Source organism: Antedon bifida, chromosome 2, assembly GCF_963402885.1.
Source record: "Antedon bifida chromosome 2, ecAntBifi1.1, whole genome shotgun sequence".
Taxonomy (NCBI): Eukaryota; Metazoa; Echinodermata; class Crinoidea; order Comatulida; family Antedonidae; genus Antedon; species Antedon bifida.
Window position 1 is genome coordinate 454578 of NC_136227.1, and position 24371 is coordinate 478948.

The 24371-nt window shown below is 30.6% G+C and overlaps 1 protein-coding gene across 2 annotated transcripts in view; it reads left to right on the top strand.

Moving 5' to 3' along the window:
- Window positions 1-23573, top strand: part of LOC144835231 (uncharacterized) — a 37533-nt gene extending 13960 nt beyond the window's left edge. Inside the window, exons 8-29 of one of the 2 annotated variants that reach the window (XM_078690283.1) lie at window positions 11-109; window positions 460-561; window positions 4338-4458; window positions 12737-12902; window positions 13042-13119; window positions 14077-14189; window positions 14489-14654; window positions 14897-15067; window positions 15476-15592; window positions 15984-16298; window positions 16417-16512; window positions 16743-16844; window positions 16959-17141; window positions 17448-17579; window positions 19979-20196; window positions 20288-20477; window positions 20604-20675; window positions 21002-21198; window positions 21576-21624; window positions 21876-22034; window positions 22323-22364; window positions 22747-23573. In XM_078690283.1, coding sequence (XP_078546409.1) covers window positions 11-109; window positions 460-561; window positions 4338-4458; window positions 12737-12902; window positions 13042-13119; window positions 14077-14189; window positions 14489-14654; window positions 14897-15067; window positions 15476-15592; window positions 15984-16298; window positions 16417-16512; window positions 16743-16844; window positions 16959-17141; window positions 17448-17579; window positions 19979-20196; window positions 20288-20477; window positions 20604-20675; window positions 21002-21198; window positions 21576-21624; window positions 21876-22034; window positions 22323-22364; window positions 22747-22809 — 2951 coding nt within the window. In that variant the 3' untranslated portion in view covers window positions 22810-23573. Of the gene's footprint in view, window positions 1-10; window positions 110-459; window positions 562-4337; window positions 4459-12736; window positions 12903-13041; window positions 13120-14076; window positions 14190-14488; window positions 14655-14896; window positions 15068-15475; window positions 15593-15983; window positions 16299-16416; window positions 16513-16742; window positions 16845-16958; window positions 17142-17447; window positions 17580-19978; window positions 20197-20287; window positions 20484-20603; window positions 20676-21001; window positions 21199-21575; window positions 21625-21875; window positions 22035-22322; window positions 22365-22746 lie in introns of both variants that reach the window. The other variant, XM_078690282.1, reaches the window with a different exon arrangement.
- Window positions 23574-24371: the final 798 nt, after the last annotated feature.

Consider the following 24371-nt stretch of genomic DNA (forward strand, 5'->3'; position numbering starts at 1 on the left):
TTTTTTAAAGGAGCTAAAAAGTGTCAAAGTGTGGAAAGTTTGTCTAACCTTAGCGATTCAACTTCAGAAATCAACAATAATTTTGAGAGCTTTTTTAAACATAGACAAGGTATGTTCACATAATGGTATTCAAGCTTTGTTGTTTGAAATCAGAAGGCGCTGGGTTCAAATCAATCCAGTGGTCACTGATGGAATGAAATAAAGTATCAACATCAAACCGTAACAAAACAAATTAAACACCACCCCCTCCCCCACCTCCTTTTCCTCCAACCATCTTTATTCCATCCATCGGTCACGTTTTGTAATTTTATTGATGTAAAAAAAACTACTTTATATGCTCTTGTAACATATATTTATTTGTTCACGTCTAATATAGAATTTATTGATTGGAGTTAAGATGTGTAGTTGGTAATGATAATGTTTGCGTATGGTTTCATATCCATTTTGCATTTCTTCTAGACTTGTTGAATAATGACAGTGATAATGATAGCGGTAAAGGTGCGTTACGCTACACTAGCGATAGTAGACATTCTGATGAGGAAGACAGTTTATTAAACAGAGGTATGCTTTTATTTAAATATTTATATCAATTTGTTAATCAGTAGGCCCTAAGGATATACAAATAAAGTAATCAAACCCAGGCTGATGCTTGTTAATAATAATGATATTTTTAGCCATTGTTAACAATAAATGACATAGTAGTAGAGGATGAACCTTTGAAGTTTGGATGGATGCATGTTTAATTTGAAAGAATCCTGGATTGAGAAACTACTGTGATGTTCATACCATAAATTAGCTTACAGAATTTTTCATGATGTGTTAGTATAGTACTTGGTATTTGTCCTGACCACACCAAACAAAATTTGAGTTTTTGAAAAAAAGATGAAAAATAAAAGGTCAGGGAGCCATGACCATCTTTTCATTTTGACAAATCACTAGCAGTTTGAAATGTGTTTTTGTCCCAATATTTACATTGTAAAACAACTTTGTATCATGGCTCTGTTTTTTTTTTCAATCTATCCATGGATGATAATATACAAATTAGCATTACATCCATGATCTTTCTATTAGCCAAATCCCAAAATAATGTAAATGGTGATAAGTCATCCATGATTAATGTGATTTATTAATGTCAACATGTGCATTTATTGCATGATTGGCTTTACAAATGAATTATCATGATATAGTTTATTACAATTTAATTTTAGTAGGACTATGGCAGAATTAATTTAGAATTCCTCCGTGGTGAAGATGTAGAACAAAATACAGTTAACAACATCTTTACATTTGTATTTTTGTTTGTATTATTTTAGATTAAAAGTTAATCTTATGTACTGTTAAGCTTTGTCTACACTATCAAACTTTATGTGACAAAAAATGTGATGTGCCCATATATGGACATTATGATGTCATATTAATACCATATTTGGATACATCACACTTTTTTGCTAGGCATAACATCTCTTAATAGAGTCTCTTAAATTGAAATAACAAGAAATAGATGAATAACAATAACATTCACATTATTTAAAAGACATGAGGCAATTCATTATTAAAGACATGAATAACATTCAACTCATTATTAAAGACATGAATAACTCTTTCTTACATATACACATTTACTATATTAGGATTTTATTGATCTTACTACTTTTATATGATCTACTATATCATTTTTTTAAAGAGATATTTTTTACAATAGGTTTGGTATGTGTGTTTGTTATGGAAAGAATACAACATCTTTTTTTAATGTTTAACCTTTTTATTATGAGTTTGTGATAAACTTCTTTCCATGATAAATGAACATAAAAAAAACTCTGACATGACATCAGATGATGTTTATTTCTTTTAGTTGGTTTAATAGGGTTTTCTGTTATTTGAATATCATCCATCAAGCTGTATATACCTACATATGTTTGTATTTTGTCTATTTTCCAACATGAAATGAATACGAATACAAATACGAATAGAACTTTATTGCAATCAAACGAAAGATTGAAGTTTAACAAAAGCATTTCACTCAGAACAATAAAATGCAATATAAAAATATAAAAGACATTTAGAAAGGTAGAACATACAATCAAAATATTAAAACAAAATTACAATAAAATATCACTTAATATAAAAACAATAAATATATATTCAAAATGTTAAAACAAGTTTAACTGAAAACATCAAAATATTGATATAGGCCTGCATTATAAAAATGTAAAAGTTTTAAAAAATATTTACAAATTTAAAAAATGTTAAAAACTTCAAAAATTTTCAAAAATATTTATACACAATGGTACGGAAGGTCGCGGAAACATAACACTAAATGTTTACCATTTTTGGAATAGTCCGTGATTAATAATAAACGTTTTTGAACGGTTAGTTTTAACTCTAGGGATACAGAACTCACGGAGTCTTCTAAGATTATAAGCAGCAGAAGGAGGCTCCGGTAACAAATGATTCAATCTGTGACTGGGGTCTTTGATTTTATTTTTCAATGATGTCTGGGGTTGGCTATTCTTGTGTCATCCTTTTGTTAGCTTGATTGATGTTGGGTTGTTTTAATATCGTTCACTTGAAACATATAAGATAACTGTATATGTGAGCCAGGCTGACAGTATATTGAGTGTACTGTCAGGAGTTGTTGTGTATTTGGCCTAGTATTAAACTGAGCCAGGCTGTGTATTTGGCCTAGTATTAAACTGAGCCAGGCTAGTGTACTGTCAGGAGTTGTTGTGTATTTGGCCTAGTATTAAACTGAGCCAGGCTGACAGTTAATTAGTATGTGCATTTATAGTGCATTTTCTTACAGTACTCTTAACCTATCTGGTGCTACTTCACAACTCTGATTGATTCAATAATTGCTTAAGTATCCAGCGAGAGGAGACAGTTGGCATGGTAACCATATTAGTAGTACAAACAGTGAAGATAGAGTAAGATGGTGATGATGTTTATATTAATACATGGTAAACAATCTTTATTTGTACACTGCATAGAAGAGCAACTTATCACGTCAATTATATCAATCAAGAACTAAATGGCATTTAAACCGTCCATGTTTTATGGGAATGCATCTTGTTATTGGATGTTGGTTGGTCTGAATTCAATTTCAGTTTCAGTTTTTACAGCATAAAGATAAAACTTGAGGTATTAGGAATTGTTGTATTAATTGTACGTTTGTAAATTTCAAAGAATGTATGCTGTTTTTCTGTGAACAATTGTTTTCAAGATTTTGTGTTGTTACGGAATATTCTGAAATCATAAAAAACAAAATTGGCGACCAAAAAATATTATACACTAGGTTTTTATGGAAGTTTAGTATGTTTGCCTTGCTTTACCTAGATAATCTAGATATTTTCTTTAATAACTTGTCTTTGAAATTAAGAAATGTTTTGAGAAGATTAAGAATCTCCCATTTTTATTTATTTATTTATTACAGCATAAAACAACATAAACAACAAGCAGCCCAAAAGCTGAAAACGTTGAACATTTCAAAATTCTGGATCTACCATTAAATGTGTCTGTTTCCCATTCTCTTTTATAGAAACCTATCTATTTAGTAGCCTAGTGAAAGACATTTATGTATGTATTATACTTCTGAATTCTTAACACATGTGTTATGTATAAATCATTTCCAAAGATTACAAAAAGTAAAATGATATTATTACTCTATTAATGTTCTTATTGATTCACTGAGATTAACTTTGTTCTCAACGTTTCAATCTTTACTGTATCATGGATTTAGTTATGCTAGTTATGGCAGGTGTTTCTGCATTTTCAATACATGTTTTTCTGCGTCAATCTTTTGTTTTCACTTCCTCTATGAATTATGATGTTCCCACTTCGTTTCTCCTGCAAAGAAATCTATGCTAAACAACACGAGTGTGTGAAGAAATGATTAAATAAACATTTGCTTCGTAGGATGAGAATTGATAGTGTCCTTATTGTATTGTACTTGTCGTACATTGTATTACCATTCGTTTATAGAAATTAGTACACTGGTAAGATTTAGTTTCTTTAGCTTTGTAGTTAAAACAATTGACATCAGTTAAAATCAAAATATTCTGTCCATTTAACAAAAGTCATTTGGTTAGAATTTGTTTTTTTTTCATTATTTTTAATTTCAGGTAAGACATCTGATGCTGTAGCCTATATAAACTTATTTTGATAACTGGTTGTTAGTCTATCATACAAATGTGTAGCTTTGTTGTTTTAAGTTGTTATTTGTGGTCGTCTGATGCAGCAGTCATTATATTATACATTGCAAATTAATTTGTATTTTGAAGAAACACAGTTGGTTGTTTTAATGAATGAATATATGTCATATCTCTCACTTGTTTCCATAGGTATACAACGGATTACAGGGCAAGCATATCCAGATGAACCTTCTAGAAACAAAAAACAGAATGCCAAGAAATCTCCGGGAAAAGGTTTACATCAAGGATCAGATAAGAACCGCACAAACAGGTAAAATAACATATTTTTTAACATTATTTGATGTAATTGCATCTTATTGTGCAAGTAAATAATGTGCATGCAAAATAGTCACTTTTAATGGTCATGTGTGTTTTTATTTTTATGTTATTTTTAATTTTTTTCTCTCTCAATTGTGTCATTCATCTCATAAACTTTATTTTTTTTCTGTTTTTGTTTCTGTTTTTTCTTATTAATCATTATTATACAGTCAACTCTCTGAATATAGGAAATCGTTTGATCAGCTTAATATGTATGGTTTTCCTGAATTGGTATTCCAAATGTGTTTTTAATGGTAAAACATGATTTGGACTACATTTCGAATAAATTCAAGAAAATTCTGTTTTTTGCAAGTTTATAGTTTTCAGAGATTCCAATATTGAGTTGGCTGTATTTCTTTTAACTATTTTAGCAGTGTATTTCTGTATTCTTTACTCAATGTTTTGAATCATATTGTATAATTACTCTACCATATATGTATGCCTTGTGAAGTAATAGTAGGCATGTCAGTTGGAACATTTGAATGCTATTTTGAATATGAGAAACCTGTGTAAATGTATTACTGTGCATGTTACTGTCATTCCCCCCTCTGTCAGGTAAGTTCTTATATTATTTATTTGTGAGTTTTTATTTATATATTATTAGAATAAATTTATGTTTATTATATTTAATATGAACATTGCATGAAAACATTAACAGAAGCCTTTGAACTTGTTTCCAATGAGGTTCACTTAAGATCAGGAAGATGGAACTTTAGACTAGTGGGTCCTCCACCCTAAATTGTGAAAATTACAAGGCAAAACATAGACCAATGTTCTGCACTTTATTTAACAATATTCAACCTTAAGCTCCCTTCCCCCTCCTCTCCAAAACTATTTCAATTAGCTGATTAATTGTTTAAATTTCATCATATATTGCAATCATCTTAATTGATATTCTGAGTGTATTATTCATTTGATTTTAAGTATAAATTAGGCTATTAATTGTGTATTATTCTGAAGCACTCTAGGCTGTTCTGAAAAGTAATTATGGTAGCCTTGAATCTATAACAAATGGTCCCATTAAAAATCAAATGATTTTGTATTGTGTCCTAGAGATGTTGGTAATTATTCGTTAAGAAACTGTATTATTCATTCTGCATCGTTGTGCACTATTAATCAATTGCAACAGTTAAGTAGTTATGCTTCATCTCTCTCTCCAACCTACCATTTTTTTTTAGAATACTTTTCATTCATTCATTCATTCCATTCATTCATTCATTCATTCATTCATTCATTCATTCATTCATTCATTCATTCATTCATTCATTCATTCATTCATTCATAATGGTATATTTAGTAAAATCATCTTCACAGAAAAACTGAATTGTGACAATTTTTAACATTATTAAAAGGTACTTAAAATGTTTAAAAAGATAGCATAAAATAACATCAAAAATTGAGAAACACACAATACATCATAAAAAAACATTTTAAAAAAGTGAGCATTTATGATGAAATAAAGAATACTTAAAATTAAATTTTTCGAAAAAATACACTACAATAATTGTTTGGTTTCCTTCCTACATTAAAAATGATAAACCGCATTATTATTAATTTTCATTGAGGGCGCTGTATATATCCGAGAAAGAATTATATAATCTCAGGTTCAATAGACTCTGTCTTGTAAGGTTTTAAAAAATGGTAATGAGAACCAGTGCTAATTACATATATTATTAGTAGTCTGTCAAAAGTAATTCATAATAATTATAATTTAACCATCAGACAGAGTGCTCTCCTTCCACCCTCCTGACAGTAAACAGTCATTTATACAATGTTTGTAATAATAGTCTACCTGAATGCTGCACAGTGTATTTATTTATTTATTTATTCGGATATAAAACTTACAAGTAGCCACAAGGCTAAAAACATTGCATTTACAAAATTACTGTACAATTTACTTACATAACAATAAAAAGTCCTGATGTAATAAAAATGGAATTGTTGTTAATCGTAAAGTGCTAGATGATTTAGACCTATATTTGCTCTTAAATGCATGTTCAATGTTATTTAAGTACATGTAAAACTCTGTTGTGCAATGCAAATTGGAATTTATAAATGTAAGGAGGATATTGATTAAACATAGAAAAAATTATTCCATCTTTATTTTTATTCTTATTTTAGCATATTTAGAATAAAATTTGTGGTAGAGTCAATTAGTGCAGTGCACTGGTCAATTATTTTAATTACTACATTCAATTTTGTAGTGGTGGTCTTAAAAACTGACCTATGAATGAAATCAAATGAAAATGGACGGCTGATTAGAGATTAAATTGTTTGTTTAAGGGCTGGTTTGCTTTCCACAGGTATTGTTAATTGTTCCATTACATGCGCAAGGCCAATAAAGTATTACAAAATCATGATGCTCTAATGACAGCTAGATCATCTCTGGCAATCTAGCAATCATAAATCTGCTGCCCTCTATCTGTATTACACAGACTATTAACTGATTGCAATAGCCGTGGTAATGCATTTCTTATTGATTGCTTCATTCACCGAGGACAATGGTGGTTCTTTAAAATTAGGTGTATATTTAAATGAAACTACTGTGCGAGATTGCATGTAGATAGATGCTGTTGATTTCTTGTATGGCCTAGCTGCTAATCATTCGCTCCACATTGTATGCAGCGTGTAGATTCGGTTTATACAGGTGTTTTAGGAACTAATAAATGATGTGTGAAGTTGATCTGCGAAGACATTTAAGAAGTCCGACTTCTCATCTACTTCTCATCTAATCTAAAGGATGTTGAATTCTGAAAGATGGTGTGGAATTGTTTATTGGTTGAACAATTACCTAAATAGCTTTTACCTGATTTGAAAATGGAGCCTAAAATTATACTAGCTGACTGTCTGTCTACACATTTCTTGAGGGTAAATCATCCTCATTATCAAGTACATGAGCTAATTTGAAGCTATCCATTTACAGAGGACTGATTAGTCTGAAGATAATTACGCCATTACACCATCACATTATTATTAAATATGTCAATTACAGGAAAATGCTTCCATTACTGAAAATAATCATGAGTCTAAATATGAGCGACAGCTGAGTCGTAGATTAGTAGTAGCTGGTGACTTTATACCGAATGTTCACATTTGATTTTTTAGTATTTCCAAGTGTACCTTGATCAGGTTTTAGTCTTGTTTTTGACTACCAAGTTTGATAATTCAACCAACATTTCTTCAATTTATGTTAAATATATCTTGGGTGTAACCATGGCAATGGACAGGCGGTAAGTGTTCTATAAATTCATTTAAAATTATTTAGAAAATCCTCAGTCAGAGAGTCAGAGACCCTAATGGTAGCGAGGTTATACTAAGCTTTCTGGACTTTATTCTGGAAAATCTTCTATAAATATGTTGCTCTGTAATGGGAGAGTTAATGTTATCACTTTGTAAATAATTATTTTCCAACAATCAAATCAAAATTTGTGATGCCATGGTCGACAAAAAGGAAACAAAAAAAGGATGTTTTAAACTAAAGATACACTTCCAATACAGTATTTCAGTAATTTTTATAACAAAACAACAGTGTTCTAAAAACAAAAATCTGTATCGGAATAAAAAGTAGTTAAATTTGAATTTAATCAATTGTTTTATAGGCACATTGTCTCCTAATGTTAAAATAAAATAAAGTTGATTCTTAGTGTTGTGTTATATTAAGAATAAAGTAGATTAGATCTAATGTCAATCATGCATTAGTTTTTTAGATCTATATATACATCTTTTGTGTATCATTTTATATTATTGGAAATCACGTATCATGTTCATTGGTGTGATTTAGTACCCAACTCGTTGTATATATATCGAATGTAGAGAAGGATAAAATGAAAAAGAAGTAATTATGAAAATAACCCATTTGGCATTATATTGAAAGTGCTATGCATGTATTTTTTAAAGTTTAAACAGAACTGTATATTTCATTTTTTTTTAATTTCATTTCTAGATATTAGTTGAACTCTTTGTCCAATAACCATTGCATGAATGCAGCTCTTTATTAGAATTTTATACATGATTTTGTTATTCAAATCCCATTTCCTAGATATTAACTGAACCATGTTGGAAACATTAAGTTCATGATTGTAACAATACATTACAAATCTTTATTTCAAATATTGCAGCTTTTGAATATTTTAAAATAAGTAATTCTTTATTTTTTTATGGTTTTCAGCTCTTACCATTTAAGACGACAATTATCAAGATTTACTACCTCGGAAGAGTCTATCTCAACGTTTGAAACTGAGAGTTTGAGAAGCCAATCAGCATCCTCCAATACTGAATCAAGAAAAGGAAAAAGTTTTTCCGGAGTTGGTTTAGAAACGGGTCAATGGCAGAGCAATGATTATTACGATTATGAAGAATATGGTGTCCCTGAAAAGTTATCTAAACCAATAATCGAATATAACCGTCCTTCCTCAAGTAGTGGTAGCTATGCAAGTTCTCTAAGTCAAGCTTTAGATTTAGAAGAACCTGATCTTACTTGGAGCTCAAGTGTAGCAGAATGGGTGGAGAGTTCATGCGCAGATAGGTTGGAACCTACAGACAATCAGCCACAAAACATTGATTCTTCATTATTGCCGAAACCCAACTACAGCGATTTTTATAAAGAAGCAATGTCTATTGCTAAAGATGATCAGAGTAACCAGAATCATGTTAATGATATCAGTGAATTGCCCTTAGAGGCTCGGTATTTGATGGAAGCATCCTTAGGAGCACTAAATCCAGGTGGCATGGGCCAAATGATGTACAACAATCCTGTTCCATCAGAGGAGATTTTAATGGATTTAGGATTTGGTGGGCAGGTTACTGGTGTTCCAGAAAGATTTATGATTTCTCTCCGGCAGAAGCAAGCAAAGGTGCAGGCAGAAAAGGCCAAAAAACGTGCTGAACAAGTTCAGAAAATGCTGCAACGTGCCTTCAATGTACGACTACCTGGACAAAGTACTAGTAATAGATGGAAACTATCTATGAAGACAGCAAGTAAAGGAGAAAATACTGACAAAACGGAGACAACATTGAGTAAAACTTTGCAGTCTAATGCTATACAAGAACATGAAATCAAACCAGATAAAAGAAATGATAACAGTAATAGTGTTGATGTCTGTGATGTTGCCATTGAAACTGATGAAATAATAAATGGTGGTGTAAAAAATAAAGAACTAACTAGTAAAGTTCAAAGTTCTAACAATAATAATCATTCATATTTAACAGCATTAGTTGACAAGAGAAAGAAACTTAAGAGAGCAGCAACAATTGGTTGTCTTGATATTGATTCTGTTGTGAAAAAACTTCAAGAGTGTGTTGTTGATTCAAACTCTGATTCTATTGTCCAAAGAAGAAAAAGTTTACCACAGAAAATAGAAAACAGAAAAAGGAGAGATCACACAAGTTCAAAAGAAAGAAGATTAAAGCTGTTCAGAAAACAGCATTCACTTCCACTTTCTCTTGAAACACTTCCAGAGGAAGACGAAGGGCAGAAGTCTTTGCACCAAAGCTTCAGTACTTCTTTTGAACAATCTGTTGATAACAAAACTGCAATTGATGAATCTGAAAAATCAAAAACTGATGCTCAAATTAACACAGAAGATCAATACAAATATACCACAAAAAGAAATAGTAAAATACTACCTCACAATTTTGTAACATTTTCTATTGCAACCCAAACCCAGGATGAAAATTGTGAAATTATTGAATCAACAAAAGTTACTCAAACTCAAACTTCTTTTGAATGTTCATCTGGTAGACCATCCTTGTCAAGTTTAAATGAAACATTTTGTCAACGATTTGATGAGAATTTGAGTGTATTTTCTGGTGATCAAACATTTGATGTAGATGACTGTCAAATACCACTTCCAGATTTAAAATCTAATTGTGCAGATACCCCACCACCTGATCAGAAGGAGCCTACATATTCACAAACAAAATGTGAGACAAAGAGTGAGTCAAGTTGCAAATGTAATACCTCCTCACTTCTCACTTATGAAGATACTGTTCAAAATGAGGATGAGGATTACGGAGATTATTTTGACAGAATTTTGATGAAAATTACAAATGGTCAACCAGTCACAGAGCCAGTCCAAGCAGATGTTGACCATTTTTTTGACATTACACAATCTCTTGATTCACCAACGTCACAGCATAAAAGACTTTTGATTCCTGATCCAGGGTTATTTGATGGGTTGTATCCATCCAGTAGTAACTCTCCAGTTCCTAATCCTGTAATGAAAGTTAACACTAGCAATGATGTGAACTTGGTTCCTAGTACAGTTATTCAAGAAAGAAGACTAGGGAAACTCACAAAAAACTTTGTAGAAATGAATGGTTTTAGTATGGGTAATCATTTGGGTTTAAATGGTGGAGTTTTTCCCAATTCACCATCTGAAAGAAGACAAACAAAAACTGGCAAAATGCCAAAGAAAAGTAAACGACCAAGAAAGAAGAAACAGAGATATGTTCAAAGTAAACCTTGTTTTTGTGAAAGTATGTCATCCAATAGTTACAGTAGCAATAACCACGCCGGCTTCACCAAAGGTTCCAGAGGAATTGATAACAATCATAACTATTCTAGCAGACTTTCGCAAAAAATGTCACCAACATTTAATGATCACTCTCACTGTTGTCATTGTCCAAGAAGCTGTTGCATTGTCAACACTATGAAGAGTCCAGGCTCTTCTTGTCGACTTAACAATAACAATGGTACAAACTCAGACACAGATTCTACAACCAGTTCTCCATATAATAAAAAGACTGCATCAGAAAATATTTGTGATCAAAATGGCTATGCAACCAATGAAAGAATAAATTCTAACTTCAGTACTGTAAGATCATCGAAATCATCAAGACAAAATCATTTTAAAAGAGGAAGTTTTAAAGATAGTTTTGACACAGTCAACAACAGTTGGTTGATTGAAGACACAGATGACTCCACTGATAACATTTGTGATGAAATCTTAGATTTCTCTTCAGACAATTCGAGTTGTCCTGGTATAACAAGAACATTCTCTTATTCTTTGGCACAACATCACCAGACATTGATGGATCAACCTGCCAAAATATCCAATATTGAAATCAAACCGAAGGAATGTGTAAATGAGACTTTCCGATCTGAATGTTTTATACATGTTCCCTCATACCAACATAAGGTCTCTGATATTCGACCACTCTCTTCACAAATCTACCTCCAGCTTCTTCCAGCGCCACCAGTGATTGGTGATGATGTCACAACTGCGTCATCTTCAATTTCTACATTAACGTTATTTGTCAACCATTCTGATATATCCAGCAATCGTCTGGTAATGATTGTTTTAGAACTCTTAAATGTCTGTCTTGTTTTAGATGTGTCTGTCAAACAACTTGTATGACAATATTTTGTGAAGTGAATAAATCCAAAGGCAAATTACTGAAAAAATGACAATGCTGTGGGTATCAGTGGCTGGATCTCAATGGAGATACAAAAAAAAAAGCGAAAAGCTAAATCAAAACGATAAAGTAAAACAGCCAGAAAAGTTAGCAGAGCTTTCAGGCAACACTAGCCCTTCATTAGTGCAAGTCAATAAGTGACTTTTTAAGTGAATAATTTATATGTCATTTTTTCATCAACTAATAGCACACACATTCAAGTAATAGCACTACAGTAAACAAAAACCTCTGAATTAAAATACTGATTAATAATTGTATTGTTTAGAAATAAAAAGGCATAGAAGTCAGTAAAAAAAATGTTACCCCAATGAAGGCACCTCACCTAGCTTTACATAACAATGTTTTATATCATCTATGATCATAATTTTTAAACATTAGAGATTATTATTTCATCTTCAATTCAATCACGTCATCATAGTTTCTTGACTTAACACTAATATAATGAATGCATCATTTTTTTTCCAATGACGTAAATGCTTGCTAATACCCTTCATAAAATAATGTTGTATTATTATTTCTTTCCTGTTGTTTTCATTATAAATGTGCATTTTATTTTTAACTTTTCTTTATGATTTTTACAATATGAAAGTATAATACGCAATACTTGTAATGGTTTTATTTTGCACTATGAACATATCACCATAAACTGCCATGTGTGTATATTATCATTTAGATAATGACAAAACTCAAAAACATAATAATATGATGATTAAACTATCAAGCATTTGCAAAACGCTATTTTTTCATCAGTGATTTAACTAATGCAGTTACAAGGTCGAAATGAACATTTTTTTAAATATTTTTATTGCCCACAGAAACCGTTCCACAAGTGATTCGTTCATCAATAGCGGCCAGCTCGCTAGGTCACATGACCATGTAACAAACAAGGTCAAGTCACGCAGCCTAAGTAAACATAATAGCAACAGATCTAAGAAGGAAACTCCTAAAAGTCAAGCAAAATCAGTTCCTGTCATTAGAATGGTAGGTATTGAAAAACTATTGATTTGTACACTATTTTGATTATTATTATTATGTAGGTTAATTTGCTATGTTGAAACAGCATTGTACAGTATTTCTTTATCCGTTCCTTCCTCTATTGTTTGCTTGTTCTATTATTCAGCCTATGGATGAAGATGAGTTGAACTATCAGGTTTCCAGTATTAAAGGTGAATTAAATGACATCACAATAAAGAAAAAGGTAACGTTTTCACACATCAGTCAAATTAGTGTATAACGTATAAATGCATCAGTATAATATTAGTGTATAGCATTTTAAATACATTAATGCATCGGTATATTTAACATAAATGCATTAGCGTATAATTAAATGCATCTTTATTGTATAACATCAGTATTGTAAACGAATTAGTACATCAGTTTATAGCATACAGTAGTACATCTGAGTGAATAACATATAAATTGAAACGCATTAGTATAGTGTATAACATATTGTTCAATAAACAATCATTATGCATGCACATAATATATTAGTTTATTCAGAAGGAATTAGTTCTTCATGGTTTATTATTGAACTAAAAATCTTGACGTTTTAAGTACCGTCTTCTGGTGTATCTTGGATGCACACTGATGAGATATATGAATAGGATATACTTAGTCTAAATGTGATTGGTAGTAGTCTGTAGACAGTGGACTATGGTGATTATTAACTTATTTTTTAATGAAATGAATTTTTGATAAACATATCAATAATTAATTTAGTCAACACTTCAACCTTATCCAACGTTTCAAGACTTGTGTTTGCGCTTTATAAATTTGAAACTATTAACCATTAAACCAACATATTTGTTAGATTTCAGAATCAACACAATCTTTAGGTATATTATTGTTTTGATTCTTAACATATATATAATCTGTGTATTCTAGTTTTGATATATTTAGACAGGGATAACAACAATTCACAATAAAAAACAATTTTGAGATATTTTCAGTAAACCACAGGAAGAAAACAAAGGTTAAGAAAATAAAATACAAATATACATATACGACAAATGATATATTAGTTATTTTATTGTAGAAAAAAATATTTGTCTTTGATATTATTTTTGAGTTATCTATTCTTCAACTGGTTTATAATGTTTATAATAAAAGGTCTTGTAAACAATGATATGTCATCTGTGTTTATCCTCTTTTGTAGATTGCTTTAGGAGAGTTAAAGATCTTGTTAGACTCTGTGCATCAAAACAAGTCCGAAATAAAAAAAGCAAATGAAGTCGTACGTCAACATCAAGAAAAGGCAGAAACAGCACGGTAATAAAAAGCAGTATTTGTTCTTCTTAAATTTTTTTAATCAAAATTAAAATAGTTGCTAGCCAGTAACAAATGTGTCTTACAATTTCAAATGGCTTGCGTCAAACAGCTAAATATTGATATAACTATTTTTAATAACAAAGAATTTTAGCTATTGACCAAGATCAGTTTTAATAATAATAATAATGGTAGTCTAATACAATGTTTCTAAGCACTTGACTTTATATGAATTACATCATTATTAAATATAGATTTGTAGTAGATATAGTAAATAAAAATAGCAATATAAACTTTGTTAGGTCGGAGCTGATGGTGTTGGAGTTTCAGCGCGACCAAGCACAACGAGAACTGCGAGATGTTGAAGAGGAGACAGCCGCTAAGGGTAGAACGCTACAAGAACTTGATAGAAGATCATCTCAAAACAGCCGAGAAGATGTCATGATGTTGGGCCTTTCAAAGGCAGAGGTAAATCACTTTAAAGGGACCTACGTACAGTACACCCCAAAAATCACATCAATGTACTTGGTACTTGGTGTTTGTCCTCTTGAATACTCCACAAGCAATTCTGACAAAGAGGCCTTAGGGAATGGCTTGATATTGTGTGTGTACACACCAAATATCCCCTGACCCAACTCCTAAGTTTTACTTTTTAAAGTATTTTTCTAAAATAAATGTTATGATTTAAAATAACTATAATTAAATTGTAGATAATTTCTGTGGTCCAAGAACGGGATGAACTTAAAGAGCGATTATGTAAGAATGATTCGGTAACATCGGATCTGGAAAAGAATGAGTTAGAGAGACAACTGAATCTAGCTAAAAAAGATTTATTTTCTGAGCAGAAAACATCTAGGGAAAAAATGGAAAAACTTACAGAGGTAATCTTAATAATTGTTTTTTGTACTGAAAAAAATTGATTAATGTTATACATTTAATATTTTTTAAATCAATACATTTTAATAGAATGTTGATTATTCTACATGTGTTTGTTCAAATCGTTAAAAGCTTTCTGGATGTTGTTTGTGTTTAAGTAATAAAAATAGATATTAAAGATATCACCTGTAATTGAAAAAATAATCTATTTTTATATAAATACATAACTGTGGGCTATTCAGTTTTTATTTTTAAATTGTTCAAAAACATGAATTTCTTTTTTGTTAATGTATTAATGTGTTTTTTTTATATAATGTACATGTATATATGTATATTTACAGTAGCATACCTTTTAAGAGAGGTTCTTTATTTAGTAACAACATTTTAATTTTGTTATTCTTTTTTTTTTTAAGGAGCTTGAAGAACAGCTTCATAAAATTGAAGACTTAGAATACGCCCATGAAGAGAAAGTAAGAGAATACGAAGAAAAAGTGAATGATCTAGAAGACAAAGCAATGAAACAACTGGCTGTAAGAAACATGTTTGTTATTATTAACATTAATATGTTTGTTTGTACACTGTAATAAAATACAATATTATGTATACTGTGTTTCTATTTCAATGTACATTTATTTATTATTTTTATTCAAATTGACTTGAAGATTCCCTCTACATACTCACAGTACATATATTATTTTTTTAATTCTTTTTTTTCTGGTGGAACTAGCCTTAAAGCCCTCTGGTCTTATTTATGTTTCTCCAGCATAAGTGCATTCTACTCTTTAATAAAAAACCTATGTTATTACATATGATGTATCTTATGCAAATAAAGAAAAAATAAATTGAACAAATAATAAGTACAATGAACTTTCAGAAATTATTTTGTAAATTTTATTTTATGTTCAATCTTTTCATCATCAGGAGAAAAATGCATTAATAGACAACATGGAGAAAACTCATAAACAAGAGAAAAGGCAGATGGAGACAGGTTACAGAGAAAAAGAACAAAAGATAGATGCTCTAAATAAAACTATTAAAGACAAACAAGAGGTGTATGATGCTCTCAGAGACAAGCTCTATGCCCTTCAGGAAGATTTGTCAAAATCACAGGAAAATGGTAAACAGATTCTTCAAGAAAAAGAACGGGTTGAGAAATATAATGAAATCGACAAAGAAACTGCTTTACTGGAAATGAGAGACAATTTATTAAAGGAGAAAGAATCTGAGCTTGGAAAGGTAGGTGTATATATATTCATAGATATTAGCTTTGGGGTTTGTAGTGGCTCTATGATTAATTTAATGTTTAGAGATACATTTTATTAATGAGATTTGAAAATCTTTTGTTCATTTTCAGCTGAGACAAGAGATGGTGGCAACAAGACAAGATATTGTAAGGAACCAAGAGGAAACATTTAAGCAACAAACAAACAAATATGAAGAAGACCTCAAGGTATGCTTCCAATCATTTTCTCACTTCCTCCTGTGGGTTGAAAATCATATTGTATATAATACAGTATTAAACTGATTTATGCAAGGAAAATATGATTGTGTTCCACTTTTATATTCAACACTTATGAATGAGTTAGTAGTTCTTTTTAAAAAACCAAACTACTAACTCATGGATATTCAAAACCAGATGAACGTTTTTAATCATAGCACTTCTGAATGTTGATGTTTTAGGAAAAAGTAGAAGAGACAGATCTACTGAAGTCTAGACTGCAAGAACAGGAGAATGCCACCAGAGGACTTGGAGAGAAATTACGCAAGGAGGCACTTGACCAGGTAATAATATTAATCCGACTAAATACATGGATGGTGTACTCTTGTCTTTTTTAATATGTATATTGCAAATATTTCTGCAGCTTTTCCATGATTTTCAAATTGCTTTATATATAGATTAAAAATGCAATTAAAAAAGAACGGGAAATCTGGGAAGACGAATCTAAAAAGTCATTAAAGAGAGAATTGATAAAAAAGAATGATGAAGAGAGATGGGCAACAACACAGTTGAAGGCGGATATTGCTAAAGAAAAGCAATACTCAAGCCAGCTCCAAATTGCTATCAATTCACTAAAAGATGTGAGTCATTATTATCCTTTCATTGTCATAGCTATATATCCATATGATGCACTTGATCATATAAAATTAAAAAGAAAAGCACATTTTTTAATTGTATGCATTGCTTCTATATTACTGGAAATTTATTTAAAGACTGAATGGATTTTTGACAAATTCTTTAGAAGAATTTCATAACTGTATGAAGAGCCATTTGAATTTTGTTTTTTTAATTACAAAGCAGGTCATTTATTGGTCAAAGGTCATTTACTAGAGATTTTAGAGCACTCATATTCATGCTTCATATCATGCACCATTTTTATCACAAAGGAATTGGACAGTCTGCGTCAAGAAAACCTGACAATGCATCGGCAAAAGGTAGAGGCAGTGTCAAAGGTCAGAGAAGAAGCCCGTCAAGGAAGACAAACTGATCTAGAAGAGATGAGGAAGGAGTTTAATCAGGTAAAAGATCATTGTTGTCATCATCTTATCAATATATTTAATGTTATCATTTATTTTTAGCTATTGTGCACAAACATACTATTTAAATCCAGAAATAATCATGCATGCAGCTACATTCACACTTGTTTCGTTTCACGGAATGGAAGCTGTTGTTAAATAATGGAAAAAAATACAGAATTGAATGGCTCCGATGAAGTGCGAATGTAGCTTTAGCCAGAAAGCACATTAAACACTTTTTTTTCCAAAAGTGTAAACTTATATACAAAAATCACAATCATTGCTTCTGAGAATAAGATCATTGTTTTTTCAAACTTAGCACAGAAAATGTTCTATAATTTATCTATCCATGAGGTTGAAAATAACTCATACTTATATCATCAACTCTCCAAATCCAAACTTCCCCAAAATATCTGAATTTCTAGAAAATGTAATTGATCAGAATACAAATTACACAAACTGTACAATAACATGCAACACTAACCGTGAGTGAATAACTTTTCACCTTTATAAAGATAGTTTGTTGTGTAAACATACCATAGTAACAGTGGTCTGTTCGTGTCATGGGTAAATGCACTAAACACACATGCTTGTTTGTGAACACATTGTGAAGAAATGTGAGGGCTCAATTCATTGCCTATCGTTGTTTAATGTAAACACACACAGATAGGATATTCAAAATTGTATGCCCTGCTGTTTTTAAGATGTTGACCTTAGATTTGAGGTTTGACCCAATGCTGTTCAATGTACATTGAGTTGTTTGGTTTGTAAGGTACAACTGATGGGCTGCAAAGACACTTTGATATTTAGGATGAGTGGAGTTTAAATTTGTGCTTGCATTCAACTTCATTTCATTTTGGTTTGAATTTCTCAAGTCAGTTTTTTAGTTAGCTGTGAAATATAGAATAGAGTTTTGTTTTTTCTAATATAATTCTAAATATTATCTTCATCATAGCTCTAGACAATTTAAGTTGAATTTAATTTCACAAATTACTCTGGTTGTTTTGGAAGAGTAAAAGGGTAGTTAAGTCAAACAAAGCTATATAAGTTTGTGTACTTAAATTGGTAATGATTCCATTAAAATGTAATTAATATATTGTTCAACAACATCTTTGTGCATGATTGCCAAATGTTAAGTACTTTTATGCTGATTACAATCACTGGTAAGTGGTGTCCTTGGGATTATGCAAGTAATTCTATTTCATTACTATAATAATGCATTTGCGTGAATTCCTCATAAGAGACATGAATATTAGTGTGACGTTAGCGCCTGCTAGGGCCTTCTACTTAATGATGTAGTTGAGTTCACGTTGATAATAGTCCTCTCATAGCATAATAGTATTAACTTATGATTATAAATGTACTTGATATACATGATTAATTATCTAGTGGTGTTACAGATTGGGTGTCCACACCTTCCAAGCCCAGAGTGCTTGTTCAATTCTAGTGACTGCCATTTAATAGAAAATAAAGTATATTTCTTGTATATCTTGGTTTCCCAGACTTTGCATATATAACTTCTCATAATTCTTACCTGTAAACTTAGAATGAGTTGTGTTACTTTCTTCCTATACTATTTAGAGATAAACATAAAAATATCGTTTATGGTTTCATATTATTGGGAATATTAGAATGGAGTCGGCATCACCAGTTTCAGAAATAGCCTCTAATTCAGACGACAGCAATAGTCTAGAGAACAGTCAATCAGAAAACTGTGATTGTCTGCAGGAGAATCAAGAAAACAATCAACCATCTTTCAAGGATACGCTAAAGACTGACCAATCACAATCATATAGCAATGATAAATCAGAAAGTAGCCAATCAGATGCTACCGATGGTCTGCAGATTGGCCAAGACTTTATAAATCAAAAAGTAGATGAATATGCAGAAAATGATGATAATAGCGGAGAAATGGGTGTCCGTGATAATAAAAGTAGATATTCCGCATTTTGTACAAATGGAAATGCTTCAGATGATGAGCATGTTCCATTCAATACTTCAGATGATGAGCATGTTCCATTCAATGCTTCAGCTGATGAGCATGTTCCATTAAATTTGAGTCAGGAGAAGCTACACTCTTCCATTTCATCAACAAGTTGCTGTGATCAAAGTGAACTCTTATTGAAAACTCAAATTCAGCTGCAAAGAAGTGTTGACTTGTTAAAAACATGTACCGAAGGACTAAGAGTGAGGATGCTTTGTCAAATTTCAGCTACACATTTTTAATTTTATATTTAAAAATCCTTTCTTGCAATTTACAATTTAGTTGTTGTATTGTTATTGTACAGCAGTAGACCTACTGCAAACCTACACACTTTTGCTTTCCACATTTCAACTGCCTAGTATTTCCATTAATCTGATGTAAAATTAAAAAATAAAATAAAATGGGTTTTTTTTTTCAGGAAAAGACGAAAGAACTACAAAAGTTGAAACAATCTGAAAGAACAAAAGATGAAGAAATAAAAATATTAAAATCAGAAATACAAAAGAACAAAGAACGTGAAAGAGAAGTATTGAGGGATTATGAGAGAACTAGCAGGTCACTAGTTATGGAAATGACTGAAGAATGTAAGAAAACTAGCCAAGTACTTGGTGTATCATCCAAGAAAGTCTTAATAGGGTAAGCTGTTCACTTGAAAGTGGTTGATTTAACTCACCATATCAACTGTAAAAGAAAATCTAAAATTAACCGATTTTTAATCATTTTTTAGCGCACATAAAGGAGCAATGACCAATGGCAAAACATCGTCGAGTGGGTCAGACACAGAATTGTCCAGCAAAGTCCAGTTGATGTCTGCCCTTGGTAACATAAAAGGAAGCAATGAAGACTTGCGCAACAAACTGCAAGAATTAAAACAAAGTTTGGATAAACAAAAGCGGATCAACTTAAAAGCAAATAAAGTACGGGTATGTATAAATTATTTTAAGTTTTAAATTGTAAGACTTACATTCAGTAGAGTATTTGTGTTTGATTGTTATTTATTAAATTTTGTTTTCTAACTTCTTTTTATACTTCAATTTTATTAGGAAAAGGAGATGAAAAACAGATCGTTAGAAAGTTCTTCAAGTTTACAAGCGATGAAAGACAGACTAGATATGGTGGTTATTTATTTTTTATTTTAGGGGTATTATGTAATAAATTTACATTCAATAAATTAAAGAAACATTAAAAACAAACGATTATAAATGATTCAATGATTTTCTGACATATTATTAGTTATTTTTTAGACCGTTTACTAAGAATTGCTATTTGTAAAGTGGTAGATAATAATACTAAATAAAGAATATAATATAAGGAACATCTAACATTTAGAATTGAATAAATTGTGTGCAAAGGGATCCAAATTTGATTTCATTAAAAGAAATAAAAATAAAAATGTCAACTTATATGCAACTTGATTTTTAAAACCGGTTTTTTTTTTAAGGATAATACAGATGAGATAGAATCTTTACAGCAGACTGTGGCCAAACTAAAAGCTACAGAATCAGCATTACAAGGAAGACTGGTTGAAAAAGACAAAGAGATGATACAAGTACAGAAAGGAATGACACTATGGAAGGAAGAAACAGCCCTGAAAATGGCTAAGAAGTTTGAGGAAGAACTTAACAAAGAATTACAAGTGTAAGTTTTCATATTAGGAGTACTAATTAATGAAAAGTTTTATGTGGATAAAACGTTGGTATTTTAACATTTTTAATTTTTCTTCTTTAATGAATATCTGATTCCCTTCAAATTGATTACTATTTCAACAATGTTTACCTTGTCCATCCCAATCGAAAAAGTATTCATTTATAAAACTGCAAACAATTTTTTGCAATATAAATTCATATATATGTGATCATTTGTTGTATACCTAGAAATGTATAAAAGCATTTCTGGGATATTATTGGAAAATAAGTATTCAATGGAATCAGATGCGGGGCTTTTGAGAGCTTTTGTGTCCTCCCTCAATCAGAATCAATGTCCACAAGGGTCATCATCTATTTTTTTCTTTTTAGGAGGATGCAAGATTCACATCACACACCACTTAGAAGATCAGCAAACTCTGTAAGATTCATTCTTTTAATTCATTTATTCATAAACCTAGAAATAAATAAGTATGCTAATGCATTCTTTCACTTTTCACGAAAAAAAGAGAAGAGAATTTTTATATCACACAAGTGAGTTCTACCTGATCACACTATCTTTTATATAAGATTGGTGAAAGCTTTAGTTCTTAATATTTATTGATCATAACTTGTGCACCTGTTGTTTTACTGTTTTATCAAAATTGATTCCCTGATTCTTGTTTCTTACAGGATAGGAGTGCTAGTCCGTCGCCACAAGACGCCAACACCGTCAAGTTACTAAGACATTTACAAGAAAAAATAAAGCTTCTACGTCACGAGAATGTAACATTGAAACGCGATTTGAACTCTAGTCACTTGTTGGTTGATGAATTAGAAACAGTATCAAAGGTGAGATAACGGAAATATTCCATCGTAAATATTGGAGGGTGTAAAAGGTGGACAGTGTGTCTGACAATATTCATCCATTTGATTTTTAATGAAATTATGAGCTTCCACAAATGATAAATATATACTTAATACATTATATCTTTTACTTATGATGGTAACACCTCAGTTAGACCAAATACCAAAACAACTTAGAACTATATTTGTTTCAGTTTTTAATATTAATTTTAGGAAAAAGTGTATTAACTATTAAAACAAATACTGTAAATGTACTGATTGTTTTTCTGACAGCTGGAAGACAAGGAGCAACAGAGGAATGAACTACGACAAAAGGTAAACTAACACATATCTATATCTTGTATTCAATAATAATTTATTCTGTTGGTCGGTGTATTCTGACTTCTGGTTTGGTCAGTTATGTCTATCCCAAATTATGTCTGTTCTAAGTTATCCCCTGGAGTGAAATAATGCCACTGTAGTGAAACACAAGTCCTTATTCAGGAGGGATCCATTTAGGAGATACCCCTACTATAATGGACATTTTCTTTGTCCCGGATGTTGAGAAATTGTACTGTAGTGAACTTTATAATTCAGTACTTTCAAACAACCAATCAGTCAATCAAAATAATAGGTAAAGACACAATTTAAAAACAATTACATTTCTGAATAAAACTACGAACAAATGAATTAAAAAGTTGTTTCTTTTTTTCTAAAGGATTTGTTGAAAAAGCATCACAGTGTTCCTAAACATTCTCATAGCTATGGAAAATTACCATGAAGACTTTGGTAATTTGCATTTCTGAGTTCAACAATATTTTTTAACGAGAGTATTTGGGAGCAAGGTAAGGCCTACTTTACAACGTCAAGTTGAAACTGAATTGTATTCTTCAATCTTGTATCTTTCAACCAAGCAGTATTTTATTTTGAGAAACAATCTTGTGTGAACTGACTTGTGTTTTAGCTCCATCTAAACAGCCAGAGATACTGAATTAATACAACGTACCTATCAAGTACCTCAGAATATAATAACTAGAAACATGTATAAACCATTTTGGTTAATATTTATGGATTCGTGGAAATTGGTATAAACATGATTGCATTAGCTATGAATATAAATAATTTAATTTGTACAAATGTAGTAATTTTAATGATAATGATACGGTTAAGATGTCCACTTGACCATTGCTATACAATTGACTACTAATAAACTTAGTCCACCAACATTTGAAAAAGAAACTATTATATAGTTCATAATAAGCAGTACTTTAGACATATTTGCTATAATACTAACACAAATAATATATGTTTATACAAACCAGGTCACATGTGACAATGTGTTTAGGAATATGCCTATGATACACTAAAATTAATGTCCTAAAAAAGTTGATTCATTCATTCATTGAGTGATTGAAAGTTAATCAATTTAATAAATTAAAAGCAATATATTAATTGTCAGGTTAAAAGTTTGTATATTCAAATCAATCAATCAACTTTTTTTATTCATTTGGTATTGAATAATAATTTAAAATTAATAAATATTATTTAAAAAATTCATGTTATCACTGTTATTTTGTATATAAAAGATTTGACTTTTTTGTAAAATTGTCACCAATAATCCGGTGGCATCAGTAAAAGTAAGATATTAACAGTTTTAAAATAATAAATTAAAATCTAGTACCCTTTTCACACCTTATAGTATTAACGGTAACTATAATTATTAAAGACGAATCAGCATTAACGATAAGTAGGCGCTGTTGCCCAACCGTAACCATTGCTTTTCAGAATTCAATTATTATACTTCAACACAATCAAGAAGTCGATATTTTGGCCATTTTGACCCAATTTTTTTTACATAACTGGTTACTATGACTCTATAAGATAATAATTATCCAATATATGCGCATATAGCAATATCATAATTATAATTTTAAACAGTCGGAATTTCGTAATTCCATTTTTTTGCGATAATATTGCTATATATGAACATATATTGCGTTATCATCATCTTATAGTGCCATAGAAACCAGTTTTGTCGAAAAAGAAAAAGGTCGAAATTTGGCCACTTTTTGAAAAAATCCTGTACTATTCAAGGGATTTTTTTCGAAAAATGACCAAAATATCGGGTTTTTAAAATTCCATTTTTATGCGATAATATTGCTATATATGAACATATATTGCGTTATCATCATCTTATAATGCCATAGACACCAGTTTTGTCGAAAAAGAAAAAGGTCGAAATTTGGCCATTTTTTGAAAAAATCCTGTACTATAGCACAGGAATTTTTTCGAAAAATGGCCAAAATATCGGGTTTTTAAAATTCCATTTTTATGCGATAATAT